The sequence below is a fragment of the Podarcis tiliguerta genome (genome assembly GCF_965153285.1).
Source record: "Podarcis tiliguerta genome assembly, chromosome: 2".
NCBI lineage: Eukaryota > Metazoa > Chordata > Lepidosauria > Squamata > Lacertidae > Podarcis > Podarcis tiliguerta.
Window position 1 is genome coordinate 39,749,061 of NC_139535.1, and position 27,302 is coordinate 39,776,362.

The 27,302-nt window shown below is 44.1% G+C and overlaps 1 protein-coding gene across 1 annotated transcript; it reads right to left on the reverse strand.

Moving 5' to 3' along the window:
* Positions 1-1,627: 1,627 nt before the first annotated feature.
* On the reverse strand, positions 1,628-27,289 carry TPRA1 (transmembrane protein adipocyte associated 1). Its single transcript, XM_083418749.1, has 11 exons — positions 27,044-27,289; positions 19,331-19,533; positions 19,067-19,199; positions 15,046-15,132; positions 13,508-13,580; positions 12,325-12,404; positions 10,934-11,044; positions 10,673-10,733; positions 9,622-9,724; positions 7,477-7,557; positions 1,628-4,988 (listed from the first exon to the last, which is right to left on the reverse strand). Exons 2-11 carry the CDS (start codon positions 19,519-19,521, stop codon positions 4,754-4,756), a joined length of 1,155 nt encoding a protein of 384 aa, XP_083274875.1. The 5' UTR covers positions 19,522-19,533; positions 27,044-27,289; the 3' UTR covers positions 1,628-4,753.
* Positions 27,290-27,302: the final 13 nt, after the last annotated feature.

Genomic DNA, 27,302 nt, shown 5'->3' on the forward strand with positions numbered 1-27,302 from the left:
TTCTGTTGGATCATGTATAATGGAACACCTGAGTGGTGCTGCCAGGAGCTTAAAATATCTGGGGCATGGGCATATCACCAGTTTTAAATGAATTTCTTTAGATGTATAGCTACGGATTTAGAATATGTCCAAAGCAGCAAGCCAACTAATTTCCCATCTAAATCACCTTTGATAAATTCTTTAGTTTGTATCCTTCTCCTAATCAGTTCCTTTTCAATTCAGCAGTGCCCAAATAATTTTCCACTAGATCTTGTTTCAAATCAGTTCAGTGCCCTTCTTCAGGTGTCTGAATTCATTACCCTGAATCATATCTCAAAATATTCACCTTGATTTATTCCCCCAAATAATCTACCAAGTAGTTCAGATCACCTCCCAGTTCAATTTCCCCCAAATTGCCTGAGAAGCACTCAGGCAACTCAAAACTTGATTCAGGACCCCCACTCCATGGGCACCTCCAAAAAGCACAATCCTTTTTTCCAGCTCCAAACATGGTGCAGGGCAGAGATAATTCCTGGGATTGTGCTGCGGATTCTATGGTGCTCCATGTGCTTCAGAAGCACAGCATGAGAACAAGTCCTAACCTTAGCCAGTGTGGTGTAGTGGTTAAGAGCAGTGGACTCGTAATCTGGTGAACCGGGTTAGCTTCCCTGCTCCTCCACATGCGGCTGCTGGGGGACCTTGGGCTAGTCACACTTCTCTGAAGTCTCTCAGCCCCACTCACAGAGTGTTTGTTGTGGGGGAGGAAGGGAAAGGAGACTGTTAGCCGCTTTGAGACTCCTTAGGATAGTGATAAAGCGGGATATCAAATCCAAACTCTTCTTCTTCTTCTTATCTCTAGGACACTTGCAGCTTGCCAGGCTTGCAAGAGGGGATGGAAGGGCAGAATACTGGCTATGAGCGTGACAAGTGGGACTGTGGGCCCCCAATTTACACCAAGCCCCGATTAATGCATTGTTTCTGGATGATGTAATGTCATCACAGCAACCTGCTGAGAGCTTGGATACCATTCCTGATAAAAACCATCGAAGACTGGCATTTGCTCTGACCTGCCACTGAATTTCACACTCGGCAAATGTAATTCATTTATGGAGGTACGGTAATAGTCAAATCAATGGGTTCTATCTCAGTAAATGGCAGTGGCAACACTGTTTTATTCCAATAGTCATAGGATAGCAACAAAGAGCAAACCTGAAGGCTACCCAAAAAAAAGCCAAGATACATCTTGGAGCTACAAATAAAGGAGGTACCATAACTTTATTAATAATTATAATATTTCTAAAATTTACTTCCTTACAAATCATCCTTCAAAGTCAACAACTTCAACCAGGTGATTTAACAGCAAAATCCTATACCTGCCTACTCAGAAGTAAGGTAAGTGGGTGTAAGACTGCTACCTCAGTTATGCTGAACTACTTGGCGGGGGTGGGGGGTGGGGATCCCTATCACTTCTGCTCTTCTAAGACCTAGCCAGATAAAGGAAAAAACACACAACAGTTCTTTGCTTTCCCTCAGAATCTGAGCATTTCGTTATTGATCAGCTTCTTCTTTAACTCTGGAGAAAACAAATAGTGCAAAAATGTAAGAACACATATACACAGCCTCTATCGTGAGAGAAAGGATACCTTAATTTATGTCAAAGTTCATTTATTTTACAGACAAAAATATACATTACTCTATTTTTTAATCTCTGTTCCAACATCACATGGTACATGCCGTGTGTACACACCCAGGGACACACAAACATTTGTCTGCTCATGGACAATACTGTGTGCTCAACAGGGAGGCGTTTTTTTAATATATACACACATAGATCACAAGGCTTGTAAGGAGGCAGTTCCTTCACTTAGTGCAGATACTCCTCAGCAGCAAAGTACAATGCGGGTTGTACAGAGGAGGTGCTTAAAATGTCAGTGAAAAGGGGGCAGGGACCATTCTGTCATGGAAGATCTGATCACAGCTCACTGACTGGCCAGCATTTGATATAGATTGCTAATACAGTAAACACAGTAACTCCAATACAGCCTCATCCTGATTCACATCACCAAAGGAGCCCATCTTCAGGTGTTTTTTTTAATTTGATGGACTAGATGTACAGCACACTTTTAAAACGAAACTGTAGGGGATCCATGGAAATTACAAGACACGTTCGTTTCCAAAGGTCCCTACTTTGGCTGGTTAGCAGTATTTAACCATCATGCAGAGAGCATCTATAATTCCAGCTGAGTAAATATTTTGGGGGGGGGAGGGCAGCATTAATTGTATGACATCTTATATGACATCTTCGCCAGCATTTGCCCTGCAGCCAATTGGGATTGCCTTTCTCGCCTTTCACAGAAAGCAAAGAAGCTACGGCACCAGCCAAGCATGTTATTTCGATAGATTGGATAACATTAGGGTCACATCACAGCTCCCACGACTGCCTCTTTGTCAAATTTGGGGCATCATATGTTGGGGTATGACTAGCGCCATAAGCATTACGGAAGCCTAAACTACACAGTACATTTGTTACCTCCATGGTGAGATGTCTATGCAGCTAACAGCAGCAAGTCTGAATGAATGATTGTGTCATCAAATTCAAACAACACTCAGAAAAGGCTAACCTGGGCGGTAGACAAAAAACTAAAGGCAAAGTGCGGGTCTCTACCACAACAATTCTTGATCTGCATTCACAACTCATCCAAAACAGAGATATAATTAAACATGTATTTCTTTAAAAGTAATTTTAAAAGTCTTAAAAGTGAAGTCAAGGATCTTGTTGCCTTTTAAATCCTGATGTGGTTCGGCAGCAGAAAAATCACAAACAGCGCAAGTTTCAAGCCATGAAGAGGAAGGGATGTTTTATCAACAAGAAAGCTGAGTAGTTTTTCCTGCTTGCACCTCCATTCTAGAGAAAGCACGTCCTATTAATTCCAAAGCAACTTTCCTCCAAGGATGTGTGCTTATTTGCCTTGGTCATCTGCACCTTGCACATTGGGTGCTAAAATTAATCCCAAAATGGCAGCAGCAAATAAAAGTAAAGAAGCCTCATTTTTCAGGTGTTCTTGCTTTCTCAGCCTTAGAATTTGGGATTTTATTGATTGTAACTACATTTGCCTCCTGGATCAACCTCTGTTCAAGCAAATGTTCCAGCATTTTGCACAAGGGTAAGTGTTCCCATTTTTGCATTTAGTAATAAAAACATGAAAATGAGAAAACATTGATTCCAATATAAGCTATGCACACAAAATGTGCGTGCTTCAAAAGCAGTTTTTATCATTTTCCAATTCTCCCATTTTGTCTTACAAGGTGAAGCCAACTTCCTGCATTAAAATGGGTCTGCTTCCTGCAAAGAACACCCTCACTATTCCTAAAAGATAAACCAGGCATAGGCAAACTCAGCCCTCCAGATGTTTTGGGACTACAACTCCCATCATCCCTAGCTAACAGGACCAGTGGTCAGGGTTGATAGGAGTTGTAGTCCCAAAACATCTGGAGGGCCGAGTGTGCCTATGCCTGGGATAAACCTCCTTCACTGCTGATCTTGGAAGACCCTGAAGATCAGCTACCACCACCACTGTCAGGGGAACAGCCAGCTATGTCTTCGGTGTGACTTTCTCTTCAGTGCAGAAGAGATGAATGAACCTCATGCTAAGTTCAAGGAAGTATCACCTGGTCTTAAAGGTATACTGGACAGAGCTTGAATCCAAGGCACAGAGTCCAACAGCCCTCCTTCACACTAGACCTCCAACCCTGTTTTCCACTTTGGTGCCATCCCAAGCATCACTCACAATTTCTCACACACAGACTACCAGATCATTTCCCATTCATCTTCTGCCCTGTCCTATCCCATGGACCAGTTTTTTGGAACTGCCCATTTGAACCACAGTTCTCAACACCCTTCCTCCACGGCTCCTCAGGACCCATTTACTCTGGAGTTCTGCTACTATCACATAAGCAGATCCTCATTCTATAAGCTCTTTGCTTGGCTAAGTTTTCATTCTAAAAACTCAGACCGTATACAGTGTATGCAACTCACAGCTCCTTCTCAGCCAGTCACAGTAGTTTAGTTGCACAGCAACAAGTTCCACCAAAGCATTGCCCAGCTGCCTACTTTTCTGCTCTCTTCTTCGAAAGTCAGCATATATATATATATTACAATGCACACACGCAAACACACACACACACACAAGCGCACACTTGCTCCCAGATTCCCTGCGAAGAATCCTGGAAACATTTAGCAGTTCATTCTTAAGTGTTCTTTCTATCAGGAAGCCTGTGGAGGTCTCTCACCCTACAATTCCCACCAAACTGCAGCTGTTGAAGGCGTGGGGAGCAGTCCCACCTTCCTCTAGTTCCTCTAGTTCCTCTGGTTCTTGGAAGCCAAAACATAAAATAAAAATAGAATGCAAATAATGTATTATATAGCTATCTATATATAATGCTATACAAGAGCAGCCAAGACTTCCTAGCTGCATGTGTGGCTTATCACCAAGAAAATGTTGCAGTCATGTCCAACCATGTGCACATGGAACGCTCAAGGACACAAAGATCCAGCATTTAGAAGCTGATCTGGTTTGTTCTCCTACGAAGGTAAGATCTATTGTCCTGGGAAGACTGATTTTTAGGCTCCGTTCAAGAATTAATTTTTTTTATAAAAAAAAAGGAAAAAAAACTTGAAGGAAAGAGAAGGCGACACACTGAAGCATCCCAAAAGGGGAACTGGTGATGGAGCTGCAAGGCTGCAAGAGAGACCCATCTTTGCAAAGGATCGCCTTTAGGAGTTGATGGCTTTCCAGCGGTCACTGTCAATGCTGTTGATGCTGCCCACGTGGTAAGGCATGGAAGCAATGTCATCCAAGTACGCTGCAGTGTCGATCTGAGTGCTGGAGTAAAAGCTGGAATCCAGGCCTTCTTTCTTGGCCACACCATAGGCATGCGGGAGGTGCACATCAACGTCCTCGGGCTCATCCACCTGGCATTTGTAGGAGAAGAGGATCTTTGGCTCGGACCTGGAAATTATTGAAGAGGCAAGGGGAATTTTTTTCAAAAGAGTTACTTTCTTGAAACACCGGAAGCTGCCTGATACCGAGTCAGAACACTGGTCCATGTAGCTCAGTACTGTCTGCAGGGACTGGCATTCCATGTCAACCACCTGAAACCTCCTGCATGCATAGCAGATGTTTTGCTCCAAGCACAACTCCCTCCATCCCATTTCCCAGTAAAGAAGGTTCAATTCAGAACATGGCAGACAGTTCCCAAAATAAAAAGCAGCCAGCAATGCTGTTCTTTTAGTTCAGGCCATTCAGGCCATCATCATCTGGAGGAAACCAGAACTAAACGTAGCCCAAGATATACTGTCATGTTTGTCTATGATTGGCCTTTACCTCTTCCCTTTGTTCTCTTACCCTATCCTGAACTGCCTGACCTTGGATTGAAAACTCGGTGGATTAAGACCCAACCTTTTGCTTTGCTTCATTCAAAATGATGGGACTCAAAAGAAGAAAAGCAGGGCAAGTAAGAACAGCAAGAGCCACTGTGTTCAAAAATTAGCCATGACACCTAAACACTTTTAGGAGGTGTGGAAGGTAGGCATGGGGGCTTGTGTGTGTGTGTGTGTGTGTGTGTGTGTGTGTGATTCATTATCTCTCTCATATATACAGTACTTTTTTTCTTTTAAAAATGGTTAGGAGTACTCTCATTTTGACTCAAGAAAATCACCATTTTATAGTTCAAATCGGGGGGAATAAATATAGTAAATTGACAAAAGTACAAAGATTCACAAAATGTTTAGGGGTATGCGTACCCATGCATCCCCCCAGAAAAAAGCGCTGCGTATATATCTATACACACACACACGGTCAGTTCCATTTGGAATCAGTGTTGAAGGAAGTTAGAAATAAAACAAGTCATTTTTGAGCATGCACAATTTGATGTTGGCATTTGAGAGACTATTTGTTTACTGCTTGTTATATAGCTTTGCTGCTTTTATATCAAATATAAAATGTGAGGTGGCTAGTTCCTCACAGTTGCGGTTGAAATCCATCTGAATTAATTGCAGCGACTGTTCCTCAATTAGAATGGGTATTTCCACTGCATGGCCACACGGTGGCACTCAAAGCTGAAAAAATTACGTAGTCAGAACAGTAAAAAGGGAAGTGGCTACTCAAAAGGAATGCAATTCCTGAGCTGCAAATTTAGGCCAGCCTCCCCCAACCTGGTGCCGTTCAGATGTTTTGAACTACAACCCCGTCAGCATGGTCAGGGAAGATGGGAACTGTAGTCCAATAACATCTGGATGGCAATAGGTTCAGGAAGGCTGGTTTACACGCTTTGCTCAACTGCTGGGCAATGTATTTAAGCCCCTTCTTAAAACTCAAGAGCATTAAAAAGGGGGGGGGGACCTATCTACCTAATACAAGCTTGGCCTCCACAGCATTTCACATTAATCATTTTGTCACTAATCCAGAAAAAAAACTCTAACAGTAGCTCAGAATTTAATGAGGCTTTGCGCAGATATTAGGAGTCTAATCTTCCTGAATCCCTGTGATGAAGTCAAATACCATCTTCATTTCACAGATGGAAGAACAAGAGTCACTGAATTGATTTTAAAAAAAAAACAAATCATAACGAAGCACACAGTGAGAATGTGTGGAAGAGTTAGCCTCTTTGTAGGCCTCACCTGAGACCACCCACTTCTGAGTCTTTGTGGCCTAGATGTGAGGAAAACCAGCCTATTGCCTCGTTGCACTTTATACCATTTTATACTTTTACTGTTGTTTTACTTCTATTTTAATTATGTTATTAATCCTGAAGGTCACCCTGGGCATTTTTGTTGTGGTTACTTATTGTTTATTTAAAGGCTGAAGTTTGTTTTGCTATTAAATAATTGCATTAATATCCCAGTGGGAGGCAAGTATTGTGCTTCAACGTGACCTTTGCTAGCAACGCCTGCATGATTTAAAGCTCTGAAATGCTCCCCGTAGGGAGGCCCGCCTAGCACTTATATTGATGTTCTTTCAACGCCAGGCCCTTTTGTTTTCTCACACTTCTTAACTTAAATAGTCTCAATCTGCTGTTATAGAATTGTTGCTCTGGTCCATCTAGAATCATAGAGTTGGAAGAGACCACAAAGGTCATCGAGTCCAACCCCCTGCCAAGCAGGAAACACCATCAGAGCACTGCTGACATATGGTTGTCAAGCCTCTGCTTAAAGACCTCCAAAGAAGGAGACTCCACCACACTCCTTGGCAGCAAATTCCACTGTCGAACAGCTCTTACTGTCAGGAAGTTCTTCCTAATGTTTAGGTGGAATCTTCTTTCTTGTAGTTTGGATCCATTGCTCCGTGTCCGCTTCTCTAGAGCAGCAGAAAACAACCTTTCTCCCTCCTCTATATGACATCCATTTATATATTTGAACATGGCTTAAAACTTTATCTCATTATTGTTGTTGTAAAATGCCCTGGGACAGTGCTGCAGGCTACAACCTTGAATGCTCACCCAAAGAAACTTTTCAGGAACGCCACATAAATGAGCGGAGCAAAGAAGCTGAAATAGAGGAAGGTGGTGGCATCGACACAGCTGTCAAGACAGAAGAGAGAGACACAAGTCATTTGGATACTGTTCCTGGCCAATCCAGAGGTTTTTGGACTACAGATTCTTATTATCATTATATATAATAATAATTATATGTATTATATAATAAATATAGTTATATAATAATTACTAAGACATTTTCTACACTGCTTAACATATACAGTCGTACCTTGGTTGTCAAATGGAATCCATTCGAGAAGTCTGTTCAACTTCTGAAAATGTTCAACAACCAAGGAGCGGTTTCCAATTGGCTGCAGGAGCTTCCTGCACTCAACTGGAAGCCGTGGAAGCCACGTTGGACATTTGTCTTCCAAAAAACGTTTGCAAACCAAAACACTCAATTCAGGGTCTGCAGCGTTCGGGAGCCAAAACAGATGAGTACCAAGGCATTCAACAACCAAGGTACGACTGTATCTATATTTACTCAAATGTAACGCAGACCTTTCTTGGCCAAATTACATTGCGAAAATTAGATTTGATGCACATTAGATTTGATGGCACCAGCAAATGCTTTGTTGGTTTCATTTTTAAAATTGAGGTGCACGTTAGATTCAATGGTGCATTAGATTCACACAAATACAGGGAATAATCTCTCTAAGCAGTGTACAGAAAACTAAAAACAAATGTTACAAAAATGCACAATAAAATCATTAATGCAGGCTTACTAATAAACATATATAGATATGTTCCTTCTCCTTCTGACACATCTCCTCACTCCACACCTCTCAGTCTACTGGCTCTTACCCAGGACTCCCCCCATCCTCCCTGGTTCTCACCCAGGGCCCAAACAAACTCACAGACCAACTCCCAAATCTCCCAACAAAGAGTTCCTGGAACCTGCTAACAACACCTTAGTCTCTCACTCCAGGGGCTCATCCAGACTTCCTTTTGCACTGTGTTTCTCAGTACAGGTATGTGCTTTAAGGCATCGTGTCTGAGTGCTTTTTCTTTCTGCCCTTTTATGAGCCTTTTTTTCTTTCCATCCTTTGGACCCCCTGGGAAGTACTTTCCCCTGAAAACCTGCTTTTTTTCTGCTCAGCCTTGGTGCCAATGGATTAAGCTTCCTCAAGCTGTCCACAGCTGTATCCCCATTCGGCTGCTCTTCGCACACCTGGTTCCCAGCTACAGCAGGTTTGGTCTGGTGAACATCCCAGGGGGTCCAAAGCAGGCATAGGCAAACTCCAGCCCTCCAGATGTTTGGGACTACAACTCCCATCATCCCTAGCTAACAGGACCAGTGGTCAGGGATTATGGGAATTGCAGTCCCAAGCATCTGGAGGGCCGGAGTTGGCCTATGCCTGGTCCAAAGGATAGCAGACAGGACACTCCATCCATTTGCACTTCTTTCCTTGGTCTCTGCACACCTCTTTTCTTCCAGCTGCTTTACTGTCCAATGGCAGGGCTTGCTTTTATAACCCATGCAGCTGTGTCCCTTGGTGGGAAGGCACCAAGGTTGACAGAACTTCCTTCTATACAAGGACCCATAGTTATCACTCTCAAAAGGGAACAGGGAAAGTTAGAATGTACTCACCACCACCAAGAAAAGCAGTTCCCTACCCCACCCCAAAAGCTGTTCCTCCCTGGAGTAGAAGGCCCAGCAGAATGCTACTCTGAGCAACTGTGTCCTCCAAAAGACAAGGATCAAAAGCAGGGAAAGAGATATAGGAAATAAGGCCAAAGAGTTGGACCAGAACAACCATTCCCAATTTGCTAAGCAGAATGCACCCCCTCCCTGCTGCCTTCCCCATTGGAGAGGGGAAATGTCAGGAGATAGGCATTGAATGGGTATTTCTCAAGGAGTAATGAGATCAACAGTCTCAGGTGGAACATCCAGAAAGGCATCTGGAGGCAGACGTGGTACAATGGAGGGAAACACAGCATGATGGGTGCAGTGGAGCTGCAAATTCAGCAGCCGTCAACAGCAGCACCCCTTAGCAAGTTTGCTTTGGTTCAAATGTGTTGGAAACTCTTTGTGCTTCCTTCTCAAAGGACTCAGTGACAGCACCAGGAAGAAGTTGAGCAGAGCTATCCAGCCACAGGGATACGTACCATAGTCCTTCTATGATACCCGCACAGAGCAGACCACTACCAATGCCCTGCACCAGGTTCAGCACAGCAAGAATCCCAGCATAGATGTAGAAACTCTTCCTTGCTGAAAAAGAGAGGCAAAAGCACCGGGGTCAAATGTAATCACAGGTACTTCCTACACTACAAACCATTTGGTGGAAAAGCCACTTTGGAGACCAGGAAAAAAACAGTATTAGAGGGAGAAGAAATATGCTCCAGAGCTACTTATTGCATAACGGTCTCCAGCGATGGCCATTCTACCTAGCCGTTATGTAACTTAAGCAAACCCTCCACTTTCCCTTCTTCCTAGCAGGTGCCTATTACAGGGGTGGGGAACCTTTTTCAGGCTGAGGGCCAAATTTCCTTCCGCACAACTTTCCAGGCGCAGGTGGAACTAGAGGCAAAAGCGGGCAGAGCAGCTAATGCAAATCTCCCATAGGTCAGTTTCTAGACACACCGTCACACGTCCCTCTGTCCTCTATACAGGCATTATCAGAATTCAAGGGCAAATTCCAGCCAGGCAAAAACAAGGCGGTGCAAAGCAGGGCTCGTGAAAGGTGTGGTTGGAGGGTGGGCGTGGCCAGAGAAGAATCCTGAGGGCTAGAGTGAGAAGCCTGGAGGGCCGCATTTGGCCCCTAGGCATGAGTTTCCCCACCCCAGTCATAAGCTGTTGAATTCACTCCCACCATACGTAGAGAGGGTCACCAACCTGGATGACTTTAAAAAGGGGGCTGGACAAATTCATGGAGGATATGGCTATCCATGGCCATGAGTCAGGATGGCTACGTTGCAGATCCACTCTTGGAGGAGGTATGCCTCTGAATAGGGCGAGAGGAGTTGCACTTGCTGTCCTCTCAGGGGAAATTGGCTGCTGACCATCAATCCCACAAAACCTCTTTGTGGGAATGAATTCCACAGCTTAACTATGTGCAGAAGGACTTTCTTTTGCCTATCCGGAATATTCCAAGTGGCTTGGCTTTTAATGCCTGTGAGAAAATTGTATTAGTTTGAAAGGGAGAGGCGAGTCACTTACAAGGCAGGGAAATACGATCTTTCAAGGGAGTTTTGGGAAGCATCACCACCATTGAATAAACCTGTTAAGGAAGAAAGCAGGTCGTGAGTTGCTGAGGGCAGGTGGTGGAAAACAGTAACGACCCTGACTTTCGTTGCTGTGTTTAGAAGATGCCAGGAAGCACATTGAAATGAAGAGAATGGAAAATCATCAAGGAAGAACCACCAGTGTTTTAAACTCACGGTATTCAGATCAAGCAAGACAGATATTTATCACACTTACCAGAAAGAAGAAACAGGAGCTTGCAAGCCAAAAGTGCCTTCCTCCATGACCATAGATATTGAAGTCTTCTGCAGAGAGCCTGGCGTCAGGATAACTGATCTCCAAAGTTCCCTGAAAGATTGGTGGGGAACAGTGCAAGGGGGTCATCAGGGCATGAACTGCTTACAATGGTGCCTGTGTTTCCTGCATGAGAAGCTGAGGAAAAGGCACTCAGTCTCACTTGGAAGCCAGCCCTTTCCATCGTCACACAACAAGATCCCCTATCCAGTCCATAAACTGTGATTTAGCAGAGGATAACAAATTGACCTAACTGCAGGAGGAAAGATGTGCCAGATGGTCTTGGGATTTAGCTCTGAGCCTGAGAGTGGAGGCAGGTTACAAAAAAATGGCACCTTTCCTCCTCTCGCGACCTCCTGCCAACCTACTGGTGCTATCCCTATCCCTCCCCACATGCTTAATGCCTGACCTAAAACTTCTGCCAACTACCCTCTTGATCTACATGGTTCCTCCCACATCCCAATGCACTACACTTTCAACAGCAGCCCATTACGTCCAAAGGCAGAGCTGAGAGATCAGCAACCTTTGGTGCCTCCTTTCCTTGAGTTTTTCTACCTCAACTGACCATTGTAAGAACTTGTAACTAAGAACTTGTACTTGAGTTTGCTTATTTCTTTCCGCAGGGCTTGTAAGACAGAGTTGTTCCGCCTGGCCTTTGGTTGGAGTCAATTTGATTCCCTCCACCTCTTTCTTTTTTCCTTTCTCCTCCTGTGACGAGGCTGCATTTTAATGTTTTAATGTTGTGTTTTAATCTTGTTTTTAAGTTGTATTCATTCAACTTGTTTTTATTATTGGTTGTTAGCTGCCCTGAGTCCGGCCTTGGCTGGGGAGGGCGGGGTATAAATAAAATTTATTATACTATTATTTCCTCATCCCTCCTAACCCATTTTCCTTTTGTGTTGTGCCTTTTCAGATTGTATGTCTGAGGGAAGGGACTGTCTTCACAAGCTGCCCTAGGAGCCTTTTTTGCCTGAAGAGCGGGATTAAAACCAACCAACCACCAACGTGTAAATAAATACATAACAAAACTCACATGCAGTACCTCTAAGTTCACTGCATCTGATTTTTTAAGAAGATGCCTGAAGAGTGGACAATGATGTTCCTGTTTAATACCGGGGCTTCCCAAACCAAAACAAGGCATAATTGCTACCACTATAAAAAAGGAGAACATGCTTAAACTTAACAAATGCTGCACTGTTCAGAGTGAGTTACTACACTGAGCTGTTAAAAGTAACTCAGAACCTCTTGAGGCGCAGCTGCTTTCAGTTCAGGAGAAAACAGTTGAATTGAATTTGCCTTGCTCTGTGCAACTGTCCTGTTTCACCAACACTTACCTGGGTGACAGAGTAGGCCAATGACAGCACCGTGGTGATAGCCAATACCCGCTTAACACTGGATTTGCTCTCCAAACGACCTGAATGGAGTGGGAAACATACCAGGGGTCATTTCTTTGACAAGTGAAAATGGCTGGTCTTCTGTCAGGTGACTAAAGGCTAGAAATATACTTGCCTGCTCCTGACCAGCCTATGCATGCTCGGGGATGCCGTTACGAGTAAACCAGCATAAAAGACCCATCATGCAACAGGCCATGTGCATCTAAGATTCTGCTGTCAGTAACCTGAGGTTACTGATGTCAGACCAGACATCTTGGTCGAAAATCTGATGCACTGACTCAAGACCTCATGTAGGGGTCTCGCCTATGTTCGAGGTCCTGCCTAATGCCATTCCTGTCCAAGTTGCGACAGACTAACAAAGCCAAATTTCTTTTAAGAGAAAGGCAAAACCTCTCGACTGAGGTTGCAGTTGAGAGTAAAACTCGTGCCCTGAGAACTAGAAACCACTTAAAATATGCTGCACCATGGGAAGGTGGGCTGGGAAGCTTAATGAAAGAAATAGTCCAAGTCTGAGAAACAGTGGCTGCTTTGCATGCAGAAGATTCTCAGTATATCCAGGGAGGACTATGAGAGAATCATGAAGGAAGGGTAGGATTTTAGTAGAATAAAATACAATGGAGGAGAATTCATTTAATTATTGAATAGATTGGTTTGTTTTAAAAGTCACAAAATGGGACACATGCACACAAAAATACAGAGGAGTTGTGTCCACTGGCGAGAGCTATTATTGAATAGATGCTTACAAGCACCTATTGCAACAAATGGGTAACAACTGCACCTTTAACACTGGAAAGTGGGTTGGAAATGCCATTAATAATAATAATAATTATTATTATTATTATTATTATTATTTATTAATGTATCAAGCGTCCTTTCTTCACTCAGACAAAAGTACCCTACTGCATACACAGTGAAAGCAAATGGAGGGTGTAAATAAGGGGCCTACAATAAATGCAAGCTTTCGCCTCCAGCACGAGCATTACATGTATCTGGCTGAAGACCTGTTTGTGCTTGGTAAGATTTGCTCTTTCCTACCGAAAGCAGGGCACATTCACCACGCTCCAATGGTCTCGTCAAGGAAAAAGGTTAAGTGCACCAAGCAACACTAAGGAGGAATCCTTACCAAATGCAAGGCCCAGAATCACCATGCTCAGCTCAATAGCCAGAAGGAAGAATCTTGTGATTTCCCACAGGATCTAGAGAAGACAGTACATGCCACAAAATCAAGATCAGGGAGCAAACGGAATAGGTCCTAAAAGAGAAGCTTGCCCAAAGGTTTTCCTCCCATCGTTCCTTCCATCAGTAGTTCCTTCCATCCATGAAAATAAAATTAAAAATACCATCCTAACATCTCCCTCACTGGCTAATGCATGGTGCTCACTTGAATTTTCAGAATTAGTTGACTCTCAGGCTACGAGTCTTACACAACTGTTTGTTCGTTTGGCATTGTGCACAAAATCTCAACTATCTTGTTACTTCATCGCAGGGAGTTTCATCCTTCAATTCCATTCCAATCATCCTGTTTCCTCTGTTGTTCCAATCCAGAGCCCAACTGACCTCATTCCAAAACCATGCTGGCTTAAAGGGCTGTAGATTACAACTACTGTCTGCCCCCCGTTTGTCAATATTGACCCTTGGCAAAGCCTATCTCAAGTGTTCTGATTGGTCCAAATGCTTAGTGCTCTTTTGGACACCAAATCTAACCCAGATGCATAAGGTGTACTTAAGTGGCACAGGTAATGTCTCCTTGCAACCAGGTGCACAGCACAATCCCCTGGCATAAGAAAGCACCATGGGAGATAGGCCTCAAGTTACTTGTCAACAGCAAATACTCATCTTGGCATCAAAACATCTAGTTAAGGGCCATCATTCTTGTGGCGATTGACTCTGCTGATCTTCATTTGCCTAAATGAAGAGCCACATTGTTTTATACAAATCCTGAGACTAGCTGTCTCGATGTAAATGCAACCAAATACGGCTTGCAAAAAAGAAAGAAATGCAAAACTGAAAAACAATTAGACAATAAAAACATTTGTTCGAGTAGGATTAGAGACTAGAACAGGATTTAGCATTGAGCCAAGCAAAGCATGGGAGGATGGCAGGGCCAAAAGTCAATACTGTTCAAAGAGTTAAAAGAGAACCACACCCTCCAATCTACCAGACAGCCAGGTGCAAAAGAGTGGTTCAGGTGAGGGTGGGGAGGAAGCAGCCAAGGTACATTTAGAATGAAGGAACAGCATGTCTCTGAGCACATGCTTGGTCCAAGATTTTGTTCTCAGGGACTGAACTGGGCTCACAGTCCTTTCACCCAAAACTCCACTTCTGGTTTTCTCAAGATTTCTTTGTTTGAGCAGCCTAAGTTTGGGGGTGAGGACGGGAGAGATAGAAGAAGCCTTTTCCTTGTTGCTATTGTTGAACAACTGGGGCATCAGAAACCCTTGCTGATCCACCACAAAACCCCAAAATATGGGGAGGAGTCCAGGGGGTTGCACAAGCAGACCTTGTTCTATGCACACGTACCCCAGTTAGTGGTACAATGAATTCCACGCATTATTGTAGCTGATGACTAAATGGAGCTCAAATCTTTTTGCATTCCTGCCCCAGAAAAAGTGAAGAAGAGGCCAAAGCCACCCTTGCCTCTGGTATCAAACCCACACTCACCTTGTCAGTAACTGTAGCGGCAGTGGAAGCGCTGACTGTCATGGAGACAACCGCTCGAGCAATCCCAACCACAGCTACCACAAACACCTAGAAGACAATGGCAATTGTTACGAATTAAGGCATGATGGGCTTCAGGGATGGGAGACCAATCAACAAGGTCCCCCTTTAACATTTTATTTTGTTTTTGTAACAGGATGAGTTACAGAGGAACAGAAGAAAAAGAGGGGGAAATAGTTTCCCCTCTTTTTAAGGCTGAGAAGGAACAAGCAACTTCAGCCAGGTCACCTCAGCAAAGAAATGCTACAGAATTTGCCATGCAAGACCCACATCAGAAATGGGGAACCTGAGGCCCTCCAGATGTTACTGCACAGCCAGTAATCAGGGGTGATGTGAGTTGGAAGTCTGGCAACATCTGGACTAAAGGTTTTCAAGGCTTGAAATATTGATCCTTATTATCTCCTCCATTCTCTGATTTTAGTATCATAATCACTTCATATTCTATTGGTGCCTGCCTGGTGCACGTGGAATTTTAAATAAACAGGCAGCCAACACCACAGGATATCAATTAAGGAGCCTCAGATCTGGGAAAGACTCCACAATTCATTTGCTGAAGCAGCAGCAGCGAGGGATGGGGGTGGAGAACACAGTAAAAAATGCTTAAGGCACGAAATCAGCTCAGAAGATTCTGAAATATAAAGTCTTTCAAAGTCCTTGGCACAGGAACATTAGGGATACTGTACACAGTTTCCAGTTCTAGCTGGAAAAAATGCAAAACATGTCAATACACTAACTGGTTATCCTACCTCAAATGAAGCAGAGTTGTATTCCCTAGCTTTAACATATTTTGTTTAAAATAAATGACCTGCAAGGAGCAACACTAATTTTTGCCAGCATTTGTTCAGCTCACTGCAACTCGCAATGTACAATGCTACAACCCTACCACTACTGGCCACAAAACTTGGCCTTTTGAAACGCTAAACTTCCTTTAACAACAACACTTCAGCCCCTTCAGGAAATATTGATTTTTGTTTTGTTTGAAGTGTGCCATATTCAGAAGCCTCCTTACAACTGATATGAAAAACACAAATATTTATCGTCTCCCTTTTCCAGAGGTCACACATATTCTAATCTGCTACATGCTGGGCTCTATACAGCTGACATATATTAATCCCACTGACAGATGCTGTAAGGAGACCGGGACCAGAAGGCCGGAGTAAACAGGACTTCAGATGCCACACTCAACAACACCACACAATGATTTCAGCAAGACTGAACCAGGTTTTAGCACCACCTTGCAGATATCCTCTTAGCCTGTCGAGAAAAGTGAATGAGCCTTTGGAGTACTGTATTTGTTTGTGGATGTCCTGCATTGTAGCAGCCCTCTGGGATGCTTCCCTGTACATCCTGTTACCACAATTCCTATGCTGCATCTGTAAAATATATCTACTTCCTCTCCAAGATAAAGCTCCTGAAATAACCAGTTTCTTTCCTGCCTTCATAATTATTTTTTAACGTGCTTCAGAACTAAGCAGTGTTATTGCCACTGCATTTTGCACCAACCCCAATATGGCAGGAGCTTCCTCTTACGACAGAACAAAAAACAAATATTGATTCATTACATTATTCCCTCAAGCGTGCCCTGTGGGACGCAATGCACCCAGAATTGCTATTTGCATAGTGGAAGGCCTCAAATGTAAGATGAACATGCACACCTCAGCCTAACATTGTAGGACTTGTTACACTGCAGGAATATTTTATCCTCTGCTGCTTCAAACATTTCAGCCCTCAGGGGAAGGGCACTGGTTTCCGTAAAAGCAACGACCACTGTACACGCTTTCAATATGTGCATGATCACGAGCACAGTGGCGTAGCGTGGGGGGTGCAGGGGGGGCCGGCCGCACCGGGCGCAACATCTGGGGGGGGGGGGCGCTTGCACTCGCAGCTCTCTGCCCCTACCTGGCTCACTCACTCTCTCTCACTGCAGTGCTGGCTGTGTGAATCCGATCCCAGCCGCCGGGTCGCCGCCCACTGTGGAGGGGAGGGTGCCAGGCGTGCGGTGCAGTGTGGAGAGAGAGCGAGGGACTATCTGGGGGAGGGACAGTGCAGCGGGGGGGGGCGCAAATTACTTGCCTTGCCCCGGGTTAGGGGGCGCAAATTACTTGCCTTGCCCCGTGTGCTGACAACCCACGCTACGCCACTGCACGAGCATCACCGCAACCCAGAAGTGGCCAGAAAAGGGGGTGGAGCAGGGGTGGAATGGGGCAGGGTTATGCTCGCTCTGCCGACACACATAGGGGTCAGGAACGTAACCCCCATGGGAAATGCTTGTTGCCTGTAGTTATAAATGAGACCAGGGCAACATTCACATGGGCACTAGAAGGGCCAAACCCATGCATGGGATGATAGACTGTACGCCTGAGAAACCAATGTCACTGTTTGTCTAAAGCAAAGAGCTTCTTGAGAGCAATGACTCTCTGCAGGAGAAAGGGCTCTTACAGCAGACTCAAACATCTGCCGCTGGTGCTGGGCATGGTCTGGGAGCATGTCAGGCTTCGTTTGGAGTCTGTCAAGTTCACAGCTGTGACGTCCCTGAAGACCTCATCCACCAATGTCGCTTGGCTTGTTCAGGTCAGCCACCTTGGCCTCAAGGGGAAAAACTTGTTTCTGGAGAGCCAGGAACTCCCTGCACTGAGGCCATACCCATGACTTCTGTGCAACAGACAGTCATACATCTGACAATGCAATACACAAGAAAGCCTGCACAGGACATGACATCTTTTTTAATAAAAAAAACAACAACCCCACAACGTCCAACTTCCTCTATTGCCAGCATGCTGCACTCTGAACCCATCTCCTGCTCCCAGCCTGAGAGTCAGCCCAGGATGAGTCACCCATTGGCAGAAATCATGGCATCACCATGTGCTGCCCAGGGCTGCTGCCACAATCCTCCCCCTCCTGGGAACATGCAATTCCCTTCCTTCCTCACTCCTTTCAGAAGAAGCCCTTTTGCTCATGCAGTAACTGAGAAGAGGCAATGAAAGTGGAAGGGGGTGCAAATGACAGCACAGCGGAGATTTAAAAAACAAGCAGAGGTTTTTATTTATAAAAACAACAACAACCACCCACAATGCACACACACACTAGGCTGGAGGAGGCAATCTCCACAAAGATACTGATAATCAGCTGACTTAAAGCAGAAGGAGACACTCTTCTCCTCACGCATCTGCTTTTTCAGAACTCCTTACAACTATTGTTAATAAATGGCTTCAAGTCTGCCCCCCCCAAAGGAAGTAATTATGAAAATACAATGAAATTGCACAAGTAAATGATTAAAAAAAAAAGTCTAACCACTGCCAGATCCTGACCTAGAACCCTTCCTTTAACTCTGTCTCTAATCCTCTTTCAAATACATTTGTGTGGACAACTGCTGCATTGGGGGGTGGGCTGGGACTGCTGTCAATGAGTGGCTCAGGGTGGGCTAAGCTGTTGGGAAGGAGGACAGACTTTAGAGGCAGCAGAGACAGAAGCAGCAGCTACCCCTCACTCCACCCTAAGGAGAGGATTCATTTGAACACATGCCTGATTCTAAAACACAGCGCTGCAGTTTAAATGGAGAGAGGTGTTTCTCTCAGGGTACGGTAGGATATTGGGGGCGGGGAGTAGGCAAAAAGGGAAAATGGATTACAGCCTGTGAGCCCTCGCTTGAACAAGGAGCAAGAAGGGCAGGAGGCGCTGGGTACTGGACAGAGGAAGAAGGCAGGTAAGCAGGAAAAAGGTTCAGATCAACCAGCCAGATACATCAGCACATGTGTCCACCAAACCTGGAGGGCCACAGGTTGCCTATTCCTGTTCCAGAATTGCAGCTTGTATTGCGGAAGCACCCCTGATGCACAGATTTTTCCCAGGGTGTCATCAGTGACCATGCCTCTAGGTTCGTGAGCTTAAGGGAGGCAAGACCACGTGGGCCAATTTCCCACTGGCCTGCTTTTAAAAAAACTAAAACAGAAAGACCTGTACTCACCAGTATGTAAAAGGTGGTGAAGATGGGACTGGAGGTGGCATGGATTTTGGCCTTGGCAGAGGGCAGCTTCCAGAGGAGAAACGCAAAGAAAAGCACATTGGGAACCAGCAGCAGAAGGTCCCAGTAACGGACCCTAGAAATAAGGCACAAAAGATAATACAGTTTTTAAAATGCAGGAAGTGGAGGAAGGAGGAGAAGAGGAAGAGGTAGGAGAAGAGGAAGGAGAACAAAAGCTACACACACCTACACAAAACAGCACCTCACCTGGATGTCCCAATGTCTTCATACAACAACAGCAAGCACTTGTGTGGCACAGTAATGTTGACGTCAGCCCGTGCAGTTGTCAGGGGTGCAGAAGTTACATTATCCAACGCCGCCACAAACGTGGTAGAAGGTGGATAGGTGACATTGTTGTATGTGGAGAACCTCACTAGAGGTGTCACTATAGAAGACATCCTGCCACAGCTCTGGGGGGAAAGAAAGTGAGAGAAAAGGGCAGCATCATCATTAGGAAATAGATACACACACATCATGAGGAAAGTCACACCTAGAATGCCTCTTGCCTATTCCAATACTCTATTATTAAGGTAAATCCTCATTTTGGGTCCCAGAAACTAGGGGAGAAGGCACCATTTATTACCTAATTGTGCTCCTTTTCCTGTAGTAAATCAAGTTTGCAGTCTGGCTTTATTTTAGATTTAGCTTTGCCCTTAGCTGCTCATGTAGGAAGTAGCAGCAACACCAAGTACTTTACACACACAAATGGAGGCCAAGAGCCTCAAAGTTATCACCCAGACCCGTAACCTCTTGGGACAGACTATTACAAAGCATTCTATGTGGCCCTACCATTGGAGGTGTATTCAGAAACTTCAGATGCTGAGGAAGGCTGCCTCCTCTGCTTTTATTAGTTCTTTTATTACGACAAAAAACTTTCAGTTTGTGGTTCACAGGCAATGTTGCTCATTTCCCATTATAAGCACACAGTACTAAATAGTTAGGAAGGTAGAAACATATGAGAAAAGTCCATCTATGGGTCCAGCTAGCTCAGAATTTCCTACACTGGCAGAAAGTGGAACCTGGGACCTTCTGCATGCATAGCAGGTTATCAGAGTTTTACTGGAAGCTTCTAGGTGCGTTGGCCAGGGTTTTCTCCCTGTGTACACCCAATTATCACTTCTGCAAAACATGACACACCACAAGTTAGAACATATTATCATGCCGCTCATCTATTACACGTGAAGTTCTGGCTTTCTAGGCTCTAAAAATTTGTCACCAAGAATGCTCTATAAAGCCACCACAGCATGCATTTGTTGAAGGCCCACAGTGCTAGAATGCAGCCAAGTAGCATCGGAAATCCCTTCAGGGGTTTTTTAGCTTAACAGCTAATTATCTCCCCATCTCCTGCCAAAATAAAGTCACCACCAGACAGCTCTGAAGCAGGTTCTCTAGATTTGCTTCAGGAGCTGTGTGCTTCAGCAGAGTCAACAGCCAAGGATGATGAAAACCCGTAGTTCAGCATCATCCAGAGAACCAAAGGTTCTCCACCCATGCCTTCGGAGCAAAGCCTTTTAAAGTGTTTCAATCCATTCAAAGCATAGAAACCAAAAGTCTTTAAACAACATGTGTCAATATAAATTTACATGAGAATTCAGTGACTGGAGGCCAAAAGACCTAATTCACCCTCCTAAGGAATGTTTCCTGGTCACCCATATTGGCAAACTAGACAAAAGAGAGGAAGGCAAAAGGACTGACATCTGTGGTAAAAGTGTTTGCCAGCAGGGCACTTTTGGGGCCTCCACTCCTACTACTAAAAAAGGGGGTGGGGTGAGGGGAGGGGAGGTCTTTCAATCCATAGTTGTAAGACCCAACGTGCACATTATTAGAAAAGCCAAAGTAAAATAAAGTTTACATAGTACTAAATAATTATTGTGTATAATAGTGCACTCTCTCTTTAAGACAGAAAACATTTGCACAATGTTTTGTAATAAACAACACATTGCTTGTGTATTCTTAAGACAAGTTTTATCCGTTTTAATAAAGCACCAAAAATAATGATTATGCCTTTATAGATGTCATGCGAATTTAAATATATTTCATTCATTAATGGGAAAATACATTTCCTTTGCCCAGAAATTATAGTATTTTACTTAAAGCGTATAATTATAACCGTCCACTTTTAAATTATGAAGGGAAAAAGGCTCCCATTCAAAATCTTGGTAGCAAGTAACCTAAACAATGGCCAATCATTACCTCACATAATCGACTGACCATAACTGGTGCTCTTTCCAGGCTGTAAATATTTAACATACTGCAGCTAGACAATCTGTAGGCCACACTTAAACCTATAGGCACATGTAACACTATTTTTTTTTCCTACATAGAAAGGGCTGTAGCTCAGGGATAGAGCACATGCTTGGCATGCTGACTGTCCCAGGTTCAGTCCCCAACATCTCCAGTTAGCGCAGGGAAATATTTCTGCCTGGAGAACCACTGCAAATCAGCGTTCGCCAACCTCATGTCAGTGTTTTGGACTACAACTCTCATCAGCCAACCTGGTGTCAATGACAACACTGAGCTAGGTGGGCCAGTGGCCTGACACAGCACCCTTAGTTAAGACATAAATATCACAGCTTTGTGGCATGTGCAGTGACTATTGTTTTCCATATGGGTGTGTGTGTGTGTGTGTGTGTGTGTGTATGTAGTACACACAGAGAGAGAGAGCTTCCCTACCCCCTAAAAATATGTTTAGGGGTACTCTCATTTTCCTACTCGTATTGAAATACTGCCCCTCCATGAGGCCAAACTTAGATTCACAAAATGTTTAGGGATATGCGTACCCCTGCATGCCCCCAGAAATGAGCACTGTGTGTGCATGTGTGTGTATTATTGATCCTGGCTTGTTTCAAATGTAGGGGCCAGTTCCCTGGTTTGGACAAAACAGGAAACTATGGTCAATTTGAGACTTCCTGACCTCTCACAATGCACCAATAAGGAAAGAGGTGCACAAAGAAGAATTGCACAAGCACCAAGTCTCGTGCATATCTCAGCTTATTAAATCTAGGTATGTGTGTTCATACTGGGCTACCTAGTATAAGGCAACTTGTATATGCTCACGACTGTGCTGTAAGTGAAGGGAAAAGCCAAGCCTTGAGCAGATACAGCTGTGGTAGAATATAGCATCTCTGGCTGAACAAACACACAGAAGCCTTACCCAAGAGAACCACTCCTCTTGCAATCGGCTCCTTTAGACAAATAAACTTTGTCCTGTGTCTGCAGTTCACACCGCAGCCCTTGTAGGGACAAAGACTGAAGGACACTCCTCAAGCACATTATAACAATAAGCCATGTAGGACCAAACAGCACATGCAGGCTTGTTTTTTAGAGTGAAAAGAAACACTGGAGTTAAAACTTACTCCTTTTGTTTCTGATTTTTAACTATGTTTTTCAGTTACATCTATATGAAATACAGTGATTATGCATGTGGCACGTGTTAATTTCAATTAGAGCTAGACTCTAATGTTTGTACATTTGTTTTTATGGTAAAGTTGACTCCTTATAAGGCAGCCTGGGAGCTTGCTGGAAAGCAGGGTACAACCTCCTGGCATAAATAAATGCAGATTATAATAGCCCTCTCACCCTGGGACCCTCCAGAACTCCCATCAACCCTGACAATTGCCTATGTTGGCTGGACTAGTGGGAGTTATAGCCCCAAACATCTGGAAGATACCAGGTTGCAGAAGGCTGAACTAGAATGCTGGCTTGTATGTTTTTTTCATAAAGAGATACAGGGAGAGAATTGCTTCTCTGTCCAAGACTAGTACTGCATATCTGTTGCAAACTATGACCTTTTGCACTAGGCATCATGTAATAAATCTGCAAAATACTTCCTGAATCCCTGTCGAGCTCAATAGGACCTAATTCTGTATATGGGATTTTATTGTTAAAGGGTGTCACATATTGCAGGCTAGGCTTCTACCAACAACGTTAATCTCTCTCTCCTCTCTGTCAACCATCTTTCTTTTAAAAAAAAAAAATCAAGGCTGAATGAAGTTCTATAAAATTTGAAAGCTAGCTTAGAGCTTTTTGATGTTTTGGTTGATCCTAATGAAAGGTATTATACCGTAAACACACCTAGATCAACAAGTTGCTTGGGTTCCCTGCATGCATCCTTCAGCAGTATTTCCAAGGTATTTCCTATAAATGACACATGCACTTTAATCAAAACAAATGAGAGCTTCCACAGCTAGCTTCCAGGAATGCAGGAACCTGAACTCAAGCCTAGTTGAAATTAATGTAATCTGCTCTATAAACTCTTGTCCCATCTCAGTTCATAGATGCTGTATATTTCAAACAACGAGCTGTAACCGCTTGTCAAAACGCAGCACTCTGCACATGCTCAGTACCGTTGTCACAATTGTACTTCACATGCTCCACAGCTAAGCCCCGGACCACAAATCAGATTCCATATCCACCATCTGACAAAAACTGGATCCTAAAGAGTTTACAAAATATTCAAAAGCTCATCTAATCCTTGCAGAGTCTATTAGAATTTGAGTCTTGGAATGCTGGGAAATATTTCATTCTCTATACTTCCATGGTTGGAGTAATTTAAATTACAGAGTTAACAGAGTTCAGTTTCCTGGACTGAAAAACTTATTCTGAGAAACACAACAATTCTTTGTTTTAAGAGACTGCATTTTTCACTAACTTATCAGCACTCTCCAGATATATATATATATAGAGAGAGAGAGGGAGGCCTTTTATCCAGCCAAGACATTCTTGCCCCACCCTCTCATATTTACTTTCTCATTTTACCCAAGGACAAGCTTGTGAGAGTAGGGTTTTCAACGGCACTACAATAAAACATCTGTTCAGTTCATTTATGCAACTAGAACCTTAAATTTGGGGCAAGATTTTATGGGCTGTAAAAAGAAGCGGCAATGGACAAGCAGTACGGTAAGTTTCATCTTCCCACCCCAACATTACCATGACAGTGCCCTTTAACTGGACTCACTTCATATCTTCTCTTAGCCCAGGTAGCTCCTGTACTACATTGCCCTCCCAAGCACATACAGGGACAGCAAATATATGTATGAAAAGGTAGCAGTAGAAGCTGTTAGGCCGCTGAAAGTCTTAAGCTTTTTCTTTCTTTTTTTGTAAACAACACAAAACTAGAACTCAAGGGATCTAATTCAGCTGTTGATAATATGAACATACACAGTACTCAGAAGACATATTGGGATCAGTTGTGTTTTACTCCGTAATACAGTACATGCTTTTAGGATTGTAGCCTTTGGGAATTTTGATATACCATTTTAGTAGTACTGTAGCATTTAGGCACTTTAAGACTGATTGGAAGCACACATGCTCAGTCAGAACACAATTCTAGCTGAGCCAACAGGGTACTTATTTCAAAGTATATGCATTTAAGAACTGGATCAGTGTGCATATTCTATTGTCTGTCAGGGAAATCAGGCAGGCACCAACATTATGTGCGGCTTTTGCAAAAACTCATTCTGAATATACCAGGTCACATTCTCCAGCTGCAAAATCCACAAAGTAAAATGCAGCGTGCATAGCTCTCAAGCTTGTCACATATGCTACATGTTGGCAAACAACTTGTCATGCCTTAAAGCCTCAGCTTTATCTCCTCCAAGAGACACATGCCAAGCACCCTCTTGAGCAATAACTTGCTTAGAGGATTTGCCTTAATAATTACGAATACCTTTAGCTTGATTACAATGAAACCAGCACCATAAAACACTTGCAGTCAACAACATAATCATGGCATATGTCATGTTACGAGCTCTCTCTCTCTCTTTAACAGGTGTCATAATCACTGAACTTCTTGTCACACAGGACACCAGGAAGCGAGCTTTAAACCAGTCAGGGTAACAACATTAGGTCTGGACAGGTCAGAGTTGACTCTGCCATTAGAAGCCCTGTACCCTACCACTTTAAGCAGGCATGGCTCCCCACCCCCCTTGCAAAAAATAATAATCCTGGGAGCTGTAGTTTGTTAAGAGTGTTGAGAGTTGTTAGGAGACAACTATTTTCCTCACAGAACTACAATTATCAGAGTAGTTTAGCAGTCAATTCCTCTTCCTATGGAACTCTGAGAATTATAGCTCTGTGAAGGGAAGTGTTCTCCTAACCACTCTTGGCACCCTTAACTACAATTCCAAGGATTCTTTGGAACTTAAGCACTGACTGTTTAAAGTGTATGATATTGTGTTAATTGTATAGTGCAAATGGGGTCAGAGTGAGACAGCCATTTCGGATGGCAAATGCTTGGGGACAGGGGACAGAAGCAAAGCATTTGGAGGACATAGCTGTGTGCACTATGCAACCTACCCTGACGCTCTGAGCTAGCCTGCAGGCCTCAGGTGTACAGCAGGATGTTGTTACATCAACAATTTTGGAGTACAATTCAACTGTCAGTACACTGGAATGTAGAAAGTGGGGTATTATGTTGTACGGTTACACCCAAGATAAACAGGTAATAAAATCCTTTATTTTACAGAGGTTGAGTTGTGGAATTTCTTGCTTGGGATGACATTGTGCATAATTTGACATTGCTGCTTGGTAGATATTAATTATGTTCATTCCGTATTATATACTACTGTGTATGATTACTATGCATTGCTTATTATTATGATTTGTATTTATATAGCCGTTTACATTTTTTGCATGGATATTATGCTATGCATTCTTTTTTATGTTCTGTGCTGAAAACTTCCCTGTGGTCTTTGACAAAAGGCCCAGAAAGCACTCATTACCTTGGAAAATCAAGACTGTGTCCCAAGAAACAGGAAGAGGGGAGGAAATGCGTATGTGCACACATGCGAGAGAAAAAGTGTGTCATTTCAGCCACAGATACAATGATACCAATATGCAGCAGGAGTTGAAAGTAGGAACACATCGGTTCAAAAGCTAAGGGCAACTTTGGATCTGTGACTGACAGTCCTTGCAATGTCAGAGGTCTGAACTGCACATCATTATGCTGGGTTACTTATAGATTTTAACCACACAGTCTTTATCATCATAAATCATCATGCTAACAACGGTGTCTCTATCTCCCTTATTTAAAGACATGCTCTGCATGCACTCATACACCACTGAACTTTCCAAAAGGCTCACTTCCGAAATACACAGGCAAGGTGCTCAGTGGTTATATTGTTAACACTTGATTATTAGGTGTTTATACCAGAAGCCGTTAACAGAAAACCCATGAAGTGAACAATCAGGATTTACTATACACACAAGCTACCAGAAGTTACCAGTTATAAAACAGTTGAGTATGGACACAAATCGGTAGTCACAGAGGGCGATAGGAGTTTTTTAACAGGGAATAGGCACCAAGCAAACAAGCTCGGAGGATGCTGGAAGCGGCAGCCATCCCCTTTATGTCCGAGGCCCACCCCTGACAGCAAAGGGGCCTTGGGCTGAGTGGTGGAAACAAACCCTCCGTGCCGTCGCCCTCTTTAAGGAACGAGAGCACGCGCGCACCCCGATACCATTAGGAAAAGGAAACTACCATATGGATCAAAACCAACGACAGGGGAAACTACAGTATTCAGAGAAAGGAGGAAGAGGAGAGCTGAATCCTGAAGAACGATCCTGCGACTTAATGTTTTAAGAGGCAAACAAACATCTGCCCATCCCATCCCATTAGTTTGGGAAAGGGGGGAGGAGGAGGATGCATTTAAGGATCCCACATCTGACACAGAAGTGGGACTGCATGCCAGGGAATGGTGGCTACTAGATCGAGGGGAGGGGAAGACACGGCATCTGAAAACGGGGCAGCAGAAAAAGGAGCCGCGATGCTTCGCTTTGCAGTGCCAGGAGGACAGCAACTGGAGACTCGCGCCAATGGAGCCTGGCCATCACTAATAACCGTGCCTGGGTGATCCCCGCTCCCCCATATGGGACCACCGGGGGTGCTCTTCGGAAGGCGGTGAGGGAGATTCCTCCTACCTTCTCTGTCTCCTTCTCTCCAGCCGGAGGAGAAGCCGCTCGCTGCCCGCCGCCTCCTGGTTACACCCGCCCGCTGGCAGAGGGAGGAAGAGGAGGAGGCCTCTCCCGCTTTCCCTCGCGCCGGTGGCTCATTCCCGGGACTTCGGCCCGGCCGTCCCCGAAGCCACCGAGATCCTGTCCCAGGTCCAAAAAAGGGGAGGAGGCTGCCTGCGTGTAGAGGGCGGGCGGGGGGCGTCGCTAGCGCACCGTGCGAAGCTAC